The 15,514-nt window shown below is 40.5% G+C and overlaps 1 protein-coding gene across 1 annotated transcript in view; it reads right to left on the bottom strand.

Annotated features, from left to right (window-relative positions):
• Nucleotides 1–1,423: 1,423 nt before the first annotated feature.
• XYLB (xylulokinase) overlaps nt 1,424–15,514 on the bottom strand; it is a 94,259-nt gene continuing 80,168 nt past the window's right edge. Inside the window, exons 17-19 of the mRNA XM_019474254.1 lie at nt 12,006–12,093; nt 9,651–9,745; nt 1,424–1,700 (exon numbers count right to left, since the gene is read on the bottom strand). Of these exons, the coding sequence (XP_019329799.1) occupies nt 1,617–1,700; nt 9,651–9,745; nt 12,006–12,093 (267 nt within the window). The 3' untranslated portion in view covers nt 1,424–1,616. The remainder of the gene's footprint in view (nt 1,701–9,650; nt 9,746–12,005; nt 12,094–15,514) is intronic.

The raw sequence follows: 15,514 nt of genomic DNA on the forward strand, positions 1-15,514 counted from the left end.
ATCAAGAGAAGTTATAATTATTCAGTTGTGAACAAAAAAAAAAGGCACTGTTCGTACTCGCAAATGAAGCACTTAAATATAAAAGGGAGAGCACAGGAGGAACGTGCCCATTCCCCTGCCACTCCGGAGGCGAGTCACAGCAAGGGGGTCCCACCCTCACTGCAGAGATGCAGCAGGGAGAGGGAGAGTGCTCCTAGACCACTGTAGTGTGAAGAATACAAATCTGAGTCACCCACCTCCAGCAGGGATATAATCCAGCTCCCAAATACTCAGTAAAGAGATCCTCTACTCCCTACAATTCCCTGGCTTACGCCCTCGGCACATTACAACTTCCATAAGAAGGGGAGAAAGGCTTCAGTCACTTTCATTAAACAAGTCTGCTTTATACCCAAAAGAAATTTTACCCTAAGGGAAACATACTGGCACTGCGGAATGGTGCAGTAACGTGTTCCCCCTTACACAGGGTGATTTAGGGTGTTCATTCAAATTCTGCGACTTCCACACGCCTCTGTAGAAAGATCTCCTGGTTTGTATTTTCTCTGAGATGTTCTCAGCCAGAGTCTACTTAATCTGGACTAAAACATTTGAAGTGGAAGAGTAGCAACAGAGCAAGGGCAGTTGTGCTCAGGATCTCCAAGAAAGAAATGGGGTATTGGTGGTATAAAAAAAAAAAAAACCCAACAGTGACCTTCATGCCTTGTTGCAAGCAGAGCCCTACTTCTGCAGTCGCACTCAGCACGACACAAAGAATTTCATAGCCATGACACCTGAAGGAGGAAAGGAAAACGGTATAACCCCAAAACGGTGTGCAGATAAACTGACTTCTGCTTTTTGAAACGGAAAGGAAACGTGTAAAACTTCCCACATTTGTTCCCTTTCTTTTTTACAAAACTGATGTCAAGTAAAACATTGTGCAATGGCGTCTGTATCACATAAGGCCTCTGTGCTTTCCACAATGTATAAAATCCAGCCACATCATGTTTTATCACACATCAGACTTTCCATAGTGTCATGTAACAAGAATTCCCCTTCTCTGAGGATCCCAGGGAGTCTTTAAAGACTTTAATCAGCCTTCACACCACAAATCTCCACATATTAAAGAAAGATGGGATTAAGTCAGTGTGCTTATGCTTTCTGTCGGTTTCATGTAGGCAAAGATATAAACATCGACAAGTTACAGATGTACATAAAGATTGTTTCACAAGATTTAAGCAGGAGAAGTTGTGGAATTAAGATACTGTGCTAGATAGGTATACGGAGAGACCGGCATGCTAAACACATGGAATCAAAGCTGACAGAGATGGGTAGAGTGATTCATATATACAGTGGATTTGACTTTGTCATCCAGATATTCCGAAACAGCAAGCACGATCTGAAAAGTACCCAAGAAAAATTGAAGTCACAAACACACAGAGCAACATGATGCTTTTTTAATCAGGTTTTCAATCACAATGTAATTTTTTCCACCAACACACTCAAACACAGACATTTAAAAATTATTTGTCTACAAAGAGAAACAAAATGATTTAAACAACTCCAGTAAATTCTGAGCAAATCTTTTCTGATCTTCTCCTTGGGAGTCCACTCTTCAGCTGACTTATAAATTTTGTTTGCTTCTATTTCACAAGACAAGAAGAGGTTGGGTTGTAGATAACCTTCTGCTCAAGCTCAGCATATCTTTTCAGAAGTGGACGATAGAGCTAGAAAGGAAAAAGAAATAAATATGTCTAAGTTGAAAAATTAGATTTTTACATCACGCTGCAGTTAAAAAACATCTTCAGACCTGAACAATGCAGCATCTTTGTAGGTACCTGAAGGTTTAGGTTTTTTTCCCCAATTTGCTCAAGAAAATGCTGCAGAGTCTTCCTTCTTCAAATGTCACAGTCCTTTCTACCATGTCCTTTACAGCTTAATTTTATGACATGCACAGGTTGTTCTTATTGTGGCTGCGTTCTTGCTACAAGCAGAAGTCATTACTTCCAGAGGAAGCAGCTCTGCTAAAGTCACCTCTCCCAGCCTGACATGCCCCCTTGGTAATAGCTGTCCTAATCACCCAGGCAGAACTCCTGTCCTTGCCTCCCTCTGCTACCTCAGGACGGATCACTGCCTCTGTCCCCTCCTCCTCTGCCTTGCTAATAAGCACACTGCCACCCCCTAGCACAGTCAAACACCACTGTCAGAAGAGTCCTCCTTGGCCAATATGCTGACCAGGGCCTTCTAAAATACATTTCACACTCCCTCTCCCGCCCCTCTTATACTCCTCTATCTATTTGAGCTTCTTCTCTCCTTCACATCTTTCACAGCCACGACTTTTCCCATCTACAATCTGCTCCATGGCCAGGCTCCTCGCTCCCTGATCCCAGGCCCAGGGGGACAAAGGGAGACCCAACTTCCTTCCGCAATGACACCGAGTATCTGAGTAGCTTTTTTGTATTTCCCTAGCTAGAATTCTCCAGGAATTTTTAGATCCAGAATTGTTACAACCATAAAAAGAAGAATCAAGGCTCAAATGTATTCAAAACCCCAGACTCAAACACGCCCTATGCTTTTGGATATGGGCGAGATCCATATTGGGATTTGTTTCTCTTGTTACCTTTTTTTTTTCCCCTTTGCTTCAAATTCGTCACAGGACATATCGCAGAAGATGAGCTGCTTGTATGTGACCAGGTTACATAGCAGAAACTCTGACTAGAGCCTAGCCCTACTGCTGACTCCAACCCAAAACTGTATTTCATCTAGATCTTGGAGATACACCTTCTTCCTTACCTCCTCTTTCTGGTTTTAACTGTCCATCTAATAAAATCAGTAGTTTGACAAGCCATACCAGGACAGCTTCACTCATTTGCTGGCTCGAGCACAAAGAAAGGACTGCCAGGAGCCAGTATGGGGTCTGGTACAGGCTCGAGCAGTCCTTAGGAGGATGCCATAAGATCATATCACTGCCGCAATGAATCCTAGGGGCCGCCAGTCTAGTCTACAAGCCCTCTGCACTGATGTTATTCATAATCAGGGCAGTCTCGCTCCTGGCTCCAGGTTCAGAGAGGTTATAGAGCCATAATGAATCATACCCAGTAAACTGAATTACTGCTCTCATCAATAAGTGAGATCCAGCATTTAAATGCATTTTATCCTTTTCCAGATAAGAGCCACAGCCAACGACTGTATGTGCATGAAAAATTCAGGAGGAAGATGTTTCAAGTGTAAACTATGAGGCCGTAGGAAGAGACAGGGTTGTTCTTGCGCAGTTTTATGTACAGTCCTGCAGTAACCTCAGTGACTCACACTTTCTCAGATTAAAAAAAATATATATATCAAGAGTTTGCAGTTTTCTCAGCTAGGAAATAAAGAATTAGCGTGTTTTGTTCTTGTGTTTCAGTTTTTAGCAAAATATCCAGTTTCTGTGTTTCTTTCTTCCTGAACAATGGTTTCAGCCTGAACAGTGAAACCTGGATTTATCTCTTCATTCCCACTTCCACCTTCCACGATGGCAGGTGAGAGCGACTTAATGGACAAACTCTGCAGAAGCAGCCTGTTATGATTAACTCCTCCCTTTTACCAACCAGATGTTACAGAAGTTAAAGTACATTTCTTCAACAGATTAAGTATATCAAGGGGAAGAAGAGAAGGAGCACCTACAGCAAATGGAAAGGGACACTGTTTGGCAGCCAAAGCCTCATCAGGACAGTTTTTAAACCTACCTCACGGTGATTAACTGAAGCTTACTGTGTCTTAAACTTACACTGATTAAAACAGAGAAACCTACTCACTCCTACCTCTGCAACAGACTCATTCAGCGACCCCCGACAAGTCATTTAACATGTATGTGCCCCAACTCCTCTTCTCCACGGAACAGCGATACTGAGATCCATGGAGATTTATGCAGATTCACGGGGTTAGAAAATAAAATGCACCACTATTATGAAATGCCATATGACTCAGCATGGTATTTTTAACTGACTACATGAGGGCCTTGGGGGTTCAGTGAAGTATGTATATATATTCTTTTCATGTTCCCAAAGAATATTATTGCTCCCATTTCTGCTAAATATGCACATCAGAGTAAACAAAATATTGAGCAGGCAACTATGGCTATACTGGGAGTATCAGTACTTCAAACAAAAACAGCTCCTTTATTCACTGAAGCATCTATAATCAAGCCTCGCTATTTCTTACTTTTCTATTCTGTAAATTTGATAAACCCTAGGCGCTGCTCAACAAAGATTCAGCACAACAGAGCTGCACTGGTAAACGAGCTCAGCCACTGAGGAAGCAGGCTCCATATTACTTACCCAGCAGTATTTTTACAAAATTCACAGCAGCGCATTTACTAGAAGACTGGGAAGTATTATTGTTAATACATCACTCTAGATTAAAATGTGTCAAAATAAATGAACAACCACATTTACTGATACAGTTTCTTTTCCTGCTTATTGGACTTAAGCACTTAGCTTGCTAATTGAGAAAATTCAGGCATTTGCAATAAGCTTCCCAGCCATTAGTGTAAATGAATGCTGCATTATGGACCATCTGAAAAAAATGCAAACAAAAATTAAGAATATTCCTTGTACTCTATTCCTGTTCATTTGGAGTAAAAAAGAGCGCAGTTCAGAGGGCTAAGCCAAAGTTTTAAATTCCTCCTCCTCAGGGAATTTGGCTGTAATACCACCAGTACATCATGGCTGATTAAGCACAGCAATAATACAAGCTTTTCACAAGCAGTATCTTACATGCCAGCTTGACGCCAGCTGAAGTTTGGGGCCAAAGCAGTGCAGCTCCCATGAAGTACAGAGAAGAAAAGCCAAACTGAACCAACCAAGAGCATGGCCTGAGCATCCACACAGTTGTGTCTGTGAAAGATGCTTCTCCATGTCTGCCGCGACTGAACTGCCTCCGCAGAACCTCGGGCAACTCCTCCTAAGCAATTCCAGGAGCCTTCTTCCTGAGGCAATTACATAGATTTTTTTTTTTTTTTAATAATTGAGGTCCAAAGGGAATAAAGAACTGTCAATGATGCATAAAAACTCAAGAACATAAATTCCCTCTCTGTCATAGCCTCAAACCTAATATATCAGACCATGATATTTAACAAAAGTAATTACATGTATCACAACATGAACCTTATTATTGTCCGTAATTTAATTGTCCTTGCTATATTACGGCCTTTTCTCCTGCTTATCTCTGTAGACTACTCCACAACATTAGCTGTACTCTGATGGCTTCATTTACAAACCCTAAACTTCTCTCCTGGGATAATGTGGCCACACTCCGACGGTCCCATGAATAACTAAGAAAATGCTAATGATAAATATTGCATTATAACAGAGAATAACTTCACCTGCCCTCCCTGGAAAATGCATTCAAAGAAATGTTACCTTGCTCTCTAGTCCAAATCAAGTATGTCCTCCTCGGACTATATCTCACCACAGTACCAGCCTATGAACTCAACGGGTCTTTTACTGTTTCTTTGTACAATGTCTGGGACAATGGGACATTGTCCCTGCTGCCCTCCAAAAGCAAAACCAGCTACAAATTATTACTACAAATGACAATCCACGTGGACCCTTCTATCTCCTGCAATGCTATGTTAGCCAATGATTGGAGCAATTCAAATTTACAAATTACAAAGACGATGCTGGTGATTATCTAATTTTAATCTACCCAAGTACATTTAATCTATCCTGAATAGATTAAAACTAATAGTCTCTCACAAACACTTGCTACTTTTGGTAGGTTCCTTTTTTTTTTTAAAAAAAAAAAAAACAACAAACTCAAACTACTCAAAGAGTTTTGCTTAAGAAATCAAGAGATACAGATGTTTTATTTTTACATCACAGCAGTTGTTCTGTGTTTCTCAACACAGAAAGAATACTCTTAAAGCAGAAAGAATGTGACGGTATCCTGAAATACTCTGAAGACTCCTCCAAGGAACCACACCTCAAACTGTCACTTTATTTACTTCAGATATTCATTCTGCGAGCCTATCAATCTAACTTTAATAGGTTAAAAAAAAATTATTGGCTACACAAATAATCTTAATCAAACTCCCATCAAAACCTATTATATTTTTGTGGTTTTATTATTATTACCTACTTTGCACTAAATTACCAACCTAAACCAATTCTAGAAAACAAGCTCCCCCCTCCAAAATCTAACTCAACAAAAATATCATTTTAAATCAATAAATAGGTCATTATAACCTTCCTGGGTAATAGAGTCACTTCTATAAATCCACCTACTTACAAGGCAGTTCACCAAAGTCAAGAAACCTGTTAGGTCTACATATTCCCTTCTTGAATTTTTGCAGCATTAATACATCTCAATAGAGTCAATAATGCAATCAAAAATTACACATCCAGAGGTAGTGAACTGCGCTACACCTTCTCCCTACAAAATCCTACACGACAATATTACAATAAATCTGACAGTACATCACAGGCACACGGCTTGTATAAACACAAGTTATCAACTCTAGATAATCGTGTTCTCTCTCATGCTTTTTTGCTTAATTAACCAACTAGCCAACCATCTCTGTTTTAATAGATTACTAAAATAGAGCTGAATTCTAATACCAGAATAATAGATTCTTTCTGTCTGTTAACATATATTTATTGCTCTAGAATCTCCTGGTTATTTATGTCATGCTTAGTGGTTCTGATTAATCTTTTTCCTTGAGGGAGAGAGGAGGCTCCGAAGAGGTGAGATGACTCTTTAATTGTTGCTATTCTGAAAACAGGGGAGAAGGATTCATCAGGTTAACCCACAGATGACTGACTTCAGCTAGCCTGGTTGAGTAAGTGACCAAAGACTATCACCATGATGGTTACCACCAGAATACCTTAGGATCTGTTTGGGTCTTGACAGAATTAGAAACAAGCTCAAGTTGGGTGAGCCCCCACACCCTACAAATATACTGTGAAATCAGATTCAACCGAGAGATGTAGGGTCATAGCCACAGAGAGGGATTTATCCTCTTTGCAATGGTCTCCTCCAGGCAGGATGGTCTGCTACAAGGTAAAGTCACATTTTTGCCAGACAAGTCGGAACTTATGGGACCTCAGCTTCCACTAACTACTAACTCATCACCCATCACAAGCTCTATGTCTCCCATCTTGTGACTTTATTTTACCTGCCCATCAGCTTAATTGAACTAGAAGAGCTGTTTTGTGTGCCCTGCTTTTCCTTTTTGAAACCACATTCATTATCACAAATGATCCTTCAGCAACCAAAGAAACACTTTTTGCCTTTTTGGTTCCTGGAAAGCCCTACTGCATGCATAAGCCTTGGCAATGAAGCTACATCAAACTGTTGTTTGACCTCTGTCTGTAAGAGGTTTTCCTCCCTCCAATGATCTAACGCATGTTGCCTCTGACCTATACCAGGAAGAAAGGATGAAACCAGAGCAGATTGCTGTGTTATGACCTGTTTTTTCTCCATCCTGCCAAGATTTAGCTGTAGCCGTCCAAAAAATTTAGGGAAGTGGTCCGGGGAATTTCACATTGGTTAGCCAGACTCTTTCAGAAGAGCTCCTCAGTGAGACAGAACTTAACCTCAGGATGACTTTGAAGTTTATAAAAAGAACCGTCATTTAAGTGAAAGCCTCTAACCTCAACAGAATTAAATTGGATGGACAGGGAGATGCAGCTCTGTAAAAAACAGAATCAAACTGACTCACCACATTATGAATTTTTACTGCACTGTTCATACTAACACACTGTATTACTGACAGGCCCTCTGGCTTTCTGCAGTTTCACAGCCATGAAACTAGCCAGGGAATCCACCATCAACTGCAAAATTATAAGATAGAAATTAAAAAAAAAAAAAAAATGGTGTGGAATACATAATTGCAAGAAGCTGCTTTTAATGGAATGAGTCTGGCAAGCTAAGCTAAAGCGCAGGAACGGTTATTCCTTCACATGCTGTTTGGCCACTACCTTCTCTATCATTCACTCCTATCTACTGGGGCAATAATTCACTCCTGTACATCATTTAAAACCAATAAAAAGATGTGCTATGAGAGCCAGGTCTAACCAAGTGGAAAAGGAGAAGAAAAGTATAGAGAGGGAGATAATTAACTCTTTTAGCTTCCAGGCCATTTTATGCAGACAGTAAAATAGAAAGAAGTAAATGAATTCCCCACTGATATTTCCAGTTAGGTTAGCTTGGCCCCTGCAGGGGTACAAGGTGCTTGCTGCTCTTGCAAGGCCCCTGTGAGTGACAGCTGTATTCCCTGCCCTTGAGTTTTATAGCTGAAGCAGCATCGGTGGGTCAAAAGCAGGTCTCTCAGCACTCTCCACCTCCACACAAGCCAGCCTGGCAGCTTTTCAGCAGACAGCATTTTTGGGGGGGACAGGGCAGCAACGTGAGGTTGAATCAGACACCGGGGATTCTGCTCCTGAAGTGTATTCCCTGCAGAAGGCTTCAGCTGCAACACATACGACACAGGCCATTGCTGTTAATTATTTTATCTTTTAAAATGAGGGGGGAAGGTTGAGTAAATGAGATCAGATCAATCAAGTTTAAATTATTCAATGTCTTAATATTTCTGAAGGGGACTTCTATTCGATTACTAAGCTCCTCCATCTCAGTTAATAATTAAATAATACGCTGGCAGGCACAATGCAGCATGATCTTTTCTATTATTACTCATGATGATATCTGGTGCTCCACTACACATGTAGCTGGGAGTTAGTAGTTCTGGCAGATCATTAATTTCCCAGTTTAAATAAAAGCTTTAAAACCTTGTTGCCTGTAGTTAGGGCACATCCAAATCTCATAAATGGAGAGTGTAAGGCTGTGTTGATGTAAAAGAAGTTTCTGCAACAGCTGAAGACAGAGTTAGATTCACCTTTGGTTATTTACACTTGTGTTCTCTAGGAATCTTGCTATATTGTATTGTTTATTTATTACTGGACATTACATTTCAGAAGCTGTTGTAAACTAAGGCCTTTGGCACCTGACAGCGAGAGGTGCAGGAGAGCCTGAGACAATGATTCCTTCCTTGGTTTTACAGGGTCTGGAACCACATCGTTAGCAACAATGACTATTCCCTTTGCTTTATCTATGTGGCCCCATAAAGCACAAGCTTCACCTTCAGATGCACTGAAATTCCCAGGACGGGCACAGTGCCGAAGACCTGTGCCTACTGAATCCTCCCAGTTGGCACGCTTTCCAACTGGGAGCTACAAGTGAAGATATACAATTGCTGATCACTGTTTAAGATCAGACAGGAAGGATTTTTGGGGATGTTTTCCAAAAGGCCAGAAAGCACCGTCACCACGCCTTTTTCCATGCTGCTTGCTGCAAACAAGTCAAGACTATTTTGTCAGTATCATCAGTTACAACCTGACTGACCTGTATCCAAATTCAACCTATTTCAGAACTTTTTCTGTCCCTTAAGAACAGATTTTGCTCTCTGATCACACCCAGTTAGGAAAATTCACTCTCACAGACCTGGATGGAGTGATCAGATTATTGCATCATTACAACACTAAAGATCTCCCAAAATCAAATCTATCTTTACAACAAGGAGTAAGAATTGTGTAACCAAACGTTTATTAAATTAATCTATTTTACTAGAAGAATTAGTAAGCCACTACATTTTGAAGCAGACAGGAAATGAAAAGAAAAATGGTATTCCCAAGCTTGCTCACCTCCTCAGCCCCAGCGGTTGGTGTAACAGCCAATCTAGGCTCCGGTGCTAATTTTACGACATCAGCCAAGGACACGTTCGTCTCAGCTACAAGCCCTGCAATGAGAATTACAATCCTGATCAATGCAAAAAGCACAATGAGGGATGTGCCTTGACTCCCTGGCAAATTAATACATTATATTGATCTTCCCTGGTCAGGTCAGCATTCAGGATTGAAGGATAAATGGCAGAAGATCTTACATTCCAATGCGCTAGCCCGGGAAGTGGGGAGTCTGTGATTGAGTTTTTGCCAATCACTCAATTCGTACCCTGGAGAATAGATAAGCAGCAGAAATGCTACTCAACGATATCAGTAATTATTTATGGTTACAACAATACAGTAAACAGTAGTGAAAATATGTGGAAGCAAGGGATTCAAGGACAAAATGTGACTAACAAAAAAGGAAGAAAAATTAAAATACTGTCAAGAAAATACACTACGAATTATTAAATACATTTTTATATAAGGAAGCAGAATAATAGGAGAGTTCTGCTACTACAGCATTTTGCTCTGCAAGTGAATCGCAGCATTTCAGGAGTTCCTTGTTACATCTGCTAAGAACCCCAGGCTAACTGCGGAACACCCTATTTGTAGATGTACACTGTAATATTATTACGAAGCCCTTGCCATCAATATTTCATTTATATTAGCAAGTCTTCACTTTTACTCAATTCCTTTGCTTGGCCAAGAGTGAGTCAGCTGAAGGCATCAATCAAAAATGCCATTTAGAAACACACACAGCATGCCCCTGGGGCTTGGCTGGCAGAGTACCTGAGCTAAGGAGTCCCTCCATCAGCATGGCATCTGAAATCTTCACTCAAACGCTCTGTCAACCAAGCCTCAAGATTTCATATGCCAAACTGGCAGAGGGAATTCACATTTTCCATACATACAAAATAACTGCACAAACTTTAATGACGGCTCCACATTTCACATGCATTCACGGACAAGGAATTTGCCTGCAGCATTAGGTGCTGGGAAGCTTCTAGTGGCTTCTGAAGCAGGAGGCAAAGTTTGAGTACAGAGAAAAACAGTTTGGAAACTTGGCCACCAAGGTGGAAAAATGGTCCCACTGTGGCTTCAAACGTACTGATAATATAACAGTACTGTTTCCACTGTCCTGCAAAAGTGTACTTTGCCTGACAGAACCCTTGTGTCTTTTCTGGAAATAAAGAGGAGAGCATGCTGTGTTCATTAAACACATCGACTCAAGTTTTGTCTGTGCAATTTTCTGTGCTGTTTTCAAATGCAAGAGAGCATGTAGTCTTCAGATGCTATAATGTGACAGCAGAATTTGCTTCTAAAATTAAAACTTGCCTGATTTCTTTTGATGGCTGATGTTATCTTTTCCATGCTTGTTGCAATCCCATGATCTTACATGAACTTATACAGAAGCTATCCATGTCTTAAGGTCCAAATCCTAAAGCTTCTAATCAGAAAAACTGAGGCTAACAAAAGTTGACCTAAATAAGGACTTCAGAATTTGATACACATTCCTTGATTTGTTTAGCTGTAAGATATTAGAAACTGGTTTAAAATACATGAATAAAATTTCCTGCCTGGGATTCAATTCTTAAATGGCTGATGGCCCACCCTTAACATACACCTGCATGCATTAATAGATATAAGTTAATTAACACTTTAAATCTTGGTCTTGGACTGTTGCATCACAGTGAGTAATGTAGTTCAGCAAGCAAAATGACTGGTCAACCTAAGAGTATCCCAAGATTTATGCTTTTACAAGAGAAAGTGTGTACTCGAGCATGGAGCCCAGGACACCTTGCATATCCTTCGTCTTGACGTTTAAAAGCTGGAAGATACATATAGTTATAACAACATTTACTTGGCCAGCAGTATTACCGGTCCTGTTGTCCCTGCCCTCTCTGATCTTCTTTTCTAGGATTGATCTTTTGTTTGGTTTGACCATTTCAGCAATCCAGTTTACAGCCTGCTCTACAAACCGGGGCAGCAGGCTACACCAACACCTTCAGTTGGCTGTATTCTTCCAAGAGCAGCACATGGAGGTAGCAACTCAACACATTAAGGTCCTAGACCTTCCCCTGTCAGTATCAGCAGGTTCCAGGCCCTATCCCTTGGTTGAGAAGCAGCCACCAGACTTGAATTATAATGTAAATGTTATTCTTGGGCCTGATCCAAGCGCACTACGAGCAAAAAACCCTCTTTGACCTGAGTGACCTTCCAGTCAGATCCACACAGCTTTACTCTCCCCTCATTTTCAAGTAATGTTAATCCCAAGTATTAACCAACTGAAATTAAATGCCCAGACTGCTCAGAAGTATCTCCTTACAGTCTTACCGTGAATTGCTCTGTAAGCACTTCCTAAACAAGCAGAGTTGGCGGTATCGATAGTGTACACCGGTGTGTTGAACACATCAGACAGGACCTGAGAAGTATCAAAGCATCGGTTACGCATGTCCATGAAAGACAAGGGATAAGCAATCCCCTATCACTGCTTAGGAAAACAAATAACTACCGTACACCCCAGCCAAGCATTTGGGTACCCACAGAAAGAAGCACCGCAGGCAACAATGAGTCCTGAACTTGTGACACAACAGCGTATTGGTAAATCTGAGCTAGAGAAGTAACTGCAGCCAGGAAACAAAGTCCCATTTCTCTCCAGATCTCTTTATTACAAGTTCAGAGGAGTCTGGGTTCAAGCATCGTCTCCCTCGTAAGCCCACACAATCAACCCATGCCAAAGGCTTACATCAGGGCAACGAAATCTGCTCAGGAACCCACAACTGGTGCCTGTTTCCCTCCATCACGTTTATGGCTGAGCCAAGTGGGAAGGAAGGAAAGAGGAACCAGTCATGGCTCCTCAGTTCTCAACTTTGATAAAATAAAAGCTCCAGCAGTATGAAGGCCTGCTAAGCCTGTCTTCTTCACCTCCACCATTCCCATCATATTAGGGTTAGCAGGAAGAATGACACAGAAGCTGCTTATACAGTCTCTACATCTACCAGGAATTTTCCTGTATTCGAGGGATCCTTAGCTATGAAGATATACCAAGACACTTCTCAACTTGGCTCGAGCAATACAAAGAAAATTTTACAGGCAAAGAATTTGTTACGGTATCCAACAGATACTAAAGTTATTCGACCACACATCATTTTGCATTGAAATTGAAACCAAGCATCTCACACTCACAGAGTACATGTGCTCTTCCCCACAGTGTAGGTTTAGGAAAACAGATACAGAAGGGGAAAAATGAAGACATATTTGGATAGGGACACAGAAGGTTCAATAACTCTTTTCCAAAAACACTGTCAACAAACTCTTTCCATTTTGGTTTCATCACCTCCAGGATTGCAGGTATCCCTCAGGCTGAGCAACGCAAGAAGCAGGTAACAATTCAGATTTAACTTGTGCTGGTTTTATTACTTTCACCAAAGGGAACAGTGTGTCACCCGATTTACATCCATATAATTGAGTCTAAAATAAGGCCAGAGTGTCCAGGAATCCAAACCATTTGGATTAGTGATCCGCAACCCCGATCCAGGAATTTACAGCCCTACTGATCATGAGCCCCAGGGCTTCATAAAAGATAACTAAGAAATTCATTCCATATATGCTACAGAAAAAAAATAGTATGTGACATTTCTACAGGATTTTGTCTCTTTCTCTGAAAGTTTGTGTGGAATCTGCAAATCAAAACCTTTGAAAATCACCAATTTTCATAATCTTAAACAAAAGTGGCTGGTTGCTAACTAGAATCCAATGAAAGCCTGAGCTTATACACTTAAAACACTTTCTTCTGGTAAGATAGCCAAGTCAGTATTGCCTAACTTCGCTTGCAAGCAAGTATTGAGCAATATATGAGCTTCAATGCTATCAACCAATATATGAGCTTCAATGTACCCGCCATTTCAGCGAAGCCACCGAGGCGAAGGGCTCCGGAGCGGGGCTGAGCAACGCAAGAAGCAGGTAACAATTCAGATTTAACTTGTGCTGGTTTTATTACTTTCACCAAAGGGAACAGTGTGTCACCCGATTTACATCCATATAATTGAGTCTAAAATAAGGCCAGAGTGTCCAGGAATCCAAACCATTTGGATTAGTGATCCGCAACCCCGATCCAGGAATTTACAGCCCTACTGATCATGAGCCCCAGGGCTTCATAAAAGATAACTAAGAAATTCATTCCATATATGCTACAGAAAAAAAATAGTATGTGACATTTCTACAGGATTTTGTCTCTTTCTCTGAAAGTTTGTGTGGAATCTGCAAATCAAAACCTTTGAAAATCACCAATTTTCATAATCTTAAACAAAAGTGGCTGGTTGCTAACTAGAATCCAATGAAAGCCTGAGCTTATACACTTAAAACACTTTCTTCTGGTAAGATAGCCAAGTCAGTATTGCCTAACTTCGCTTGCAAGCAAGTATTGAGCAATATATGAGCTTCAATGCTAGAAGACAAATGGAAAATTAATCATGGTATCTATTAAAAAGCCCTCTGGAAATGATAAGGTCACAGAGTGCTGGTTCCACTGCCCATCCTGCCAGCCAATACTACTGTATTGTTTCAGCACATTCCCCATCTGCTTCTTCATCTCATCTCTAATAGGTATTTCTTGTCTTAAGCTTGAATTGTACATTCCTTCGGACAACAGAGGTCTTTTTCTTTTTTTTTTTTTGCATCTCTGCAGAGCCTTATACAATGCAGCTCTACTCTATACTGAACAGTAAGTGCTGTAATACTACAAATAATAACTACCTTTTGTGCCACATGATTATAAAATTAAAATTATTCCAAATTCATATATTTAGTAAGTCATTTGAAACGGTGGTCTCTCTCATTAATAATTTTAAAAGAAACTGTTAGAGGTTTTACTGTTAAAAATATTTCACTGTGTTTCATGTGGTCATTAATCAAGCACCACGTATGTTATAAAAAGCTTCCCAGAACCATGGAGAAAGCTGCCCTACCATATTTTTTTAACAGATTTTCCTAAGTTGCCTCCTTTGCGGTGTAAAATATAGGAGTTACTGAATGTCAATTAATTGATAGTCTTTTGTAGCCCTGGAACAAATTATCCAAAATTGACCATGATAAGGGTGGAAGCTGTTATTGTTCACGCAACTGATATGGTTTCCGAGGTTTTGATTAAATTAAAAAGGAGGATCCAATTAGCCAGTGATTGAATTAAGCAGATGACACTGTATTGATCATATTATTTTAAGACACTTCTAATGAGTTTTAAAAGCAGCTGTATTGTTACACATGAAGAACAAGCACCACAGCAACCACTCTCCCATCCCCCCAATTTTTCAGCTGCGTATGTTGCAGAATTACATGTCATAAGAACATTCAATTCTCTGCCTTCATTCCACAGCAAGGAAATCCTCCTAGCACCTAAATTGGAAATACAGCTTTAAAAACAAACTCATCTATTAATCCAATCTCTTTCCTGACGTATTCTTAGTAGAATTACTCTAGTAGGGACCAATGTTTTAAGCAATTAACCTATCAGTTAATTTCCCAATGTCAAGTTCCTAAGCAAAATAAACAAAGCAGATGAAGAGAAGTGACATCTACAGGCAAAACATGCCAAATTTGTTGTGTCCCAATCAGCTGTACAACCAACAGTTATACAAACACATGGTTTAGATGCCTTAGGAGAGAAAGAGAGCTTTTTGCTCTTTGCTTTTCCACTTCCATTTATTCCAGCTCAGGTTTCGCAGAGCAGACGAGCTTCCTTTCATATGATTGCAATTGTCAAAGAGTATGCTGCATAGCTGAGGCTGGCCTCTCGACTCTCTCCAGCTGACGGAAAGGGATTGGCATCTCCAGAAAACAATTCA

The sequence above is a fragment of the Aptenodytes forsteri genome, unplaced genomic scaffold (genome assembly GCF_000699145.1).
Source record: "Aptenodytes forsteri isolate BGI_AS27 unplaced genomic scaffold, ASM69914v1 Scaffold296, whole genome shotgun sequence".
NCBI classification, from domain to species: domain Eukaryota; kingdom Metazoa; phylum Chordata; class Aves; order Sphenisciformes; family Spheniscidae; genus Aptenodytes; species Aptenodytes forsteri.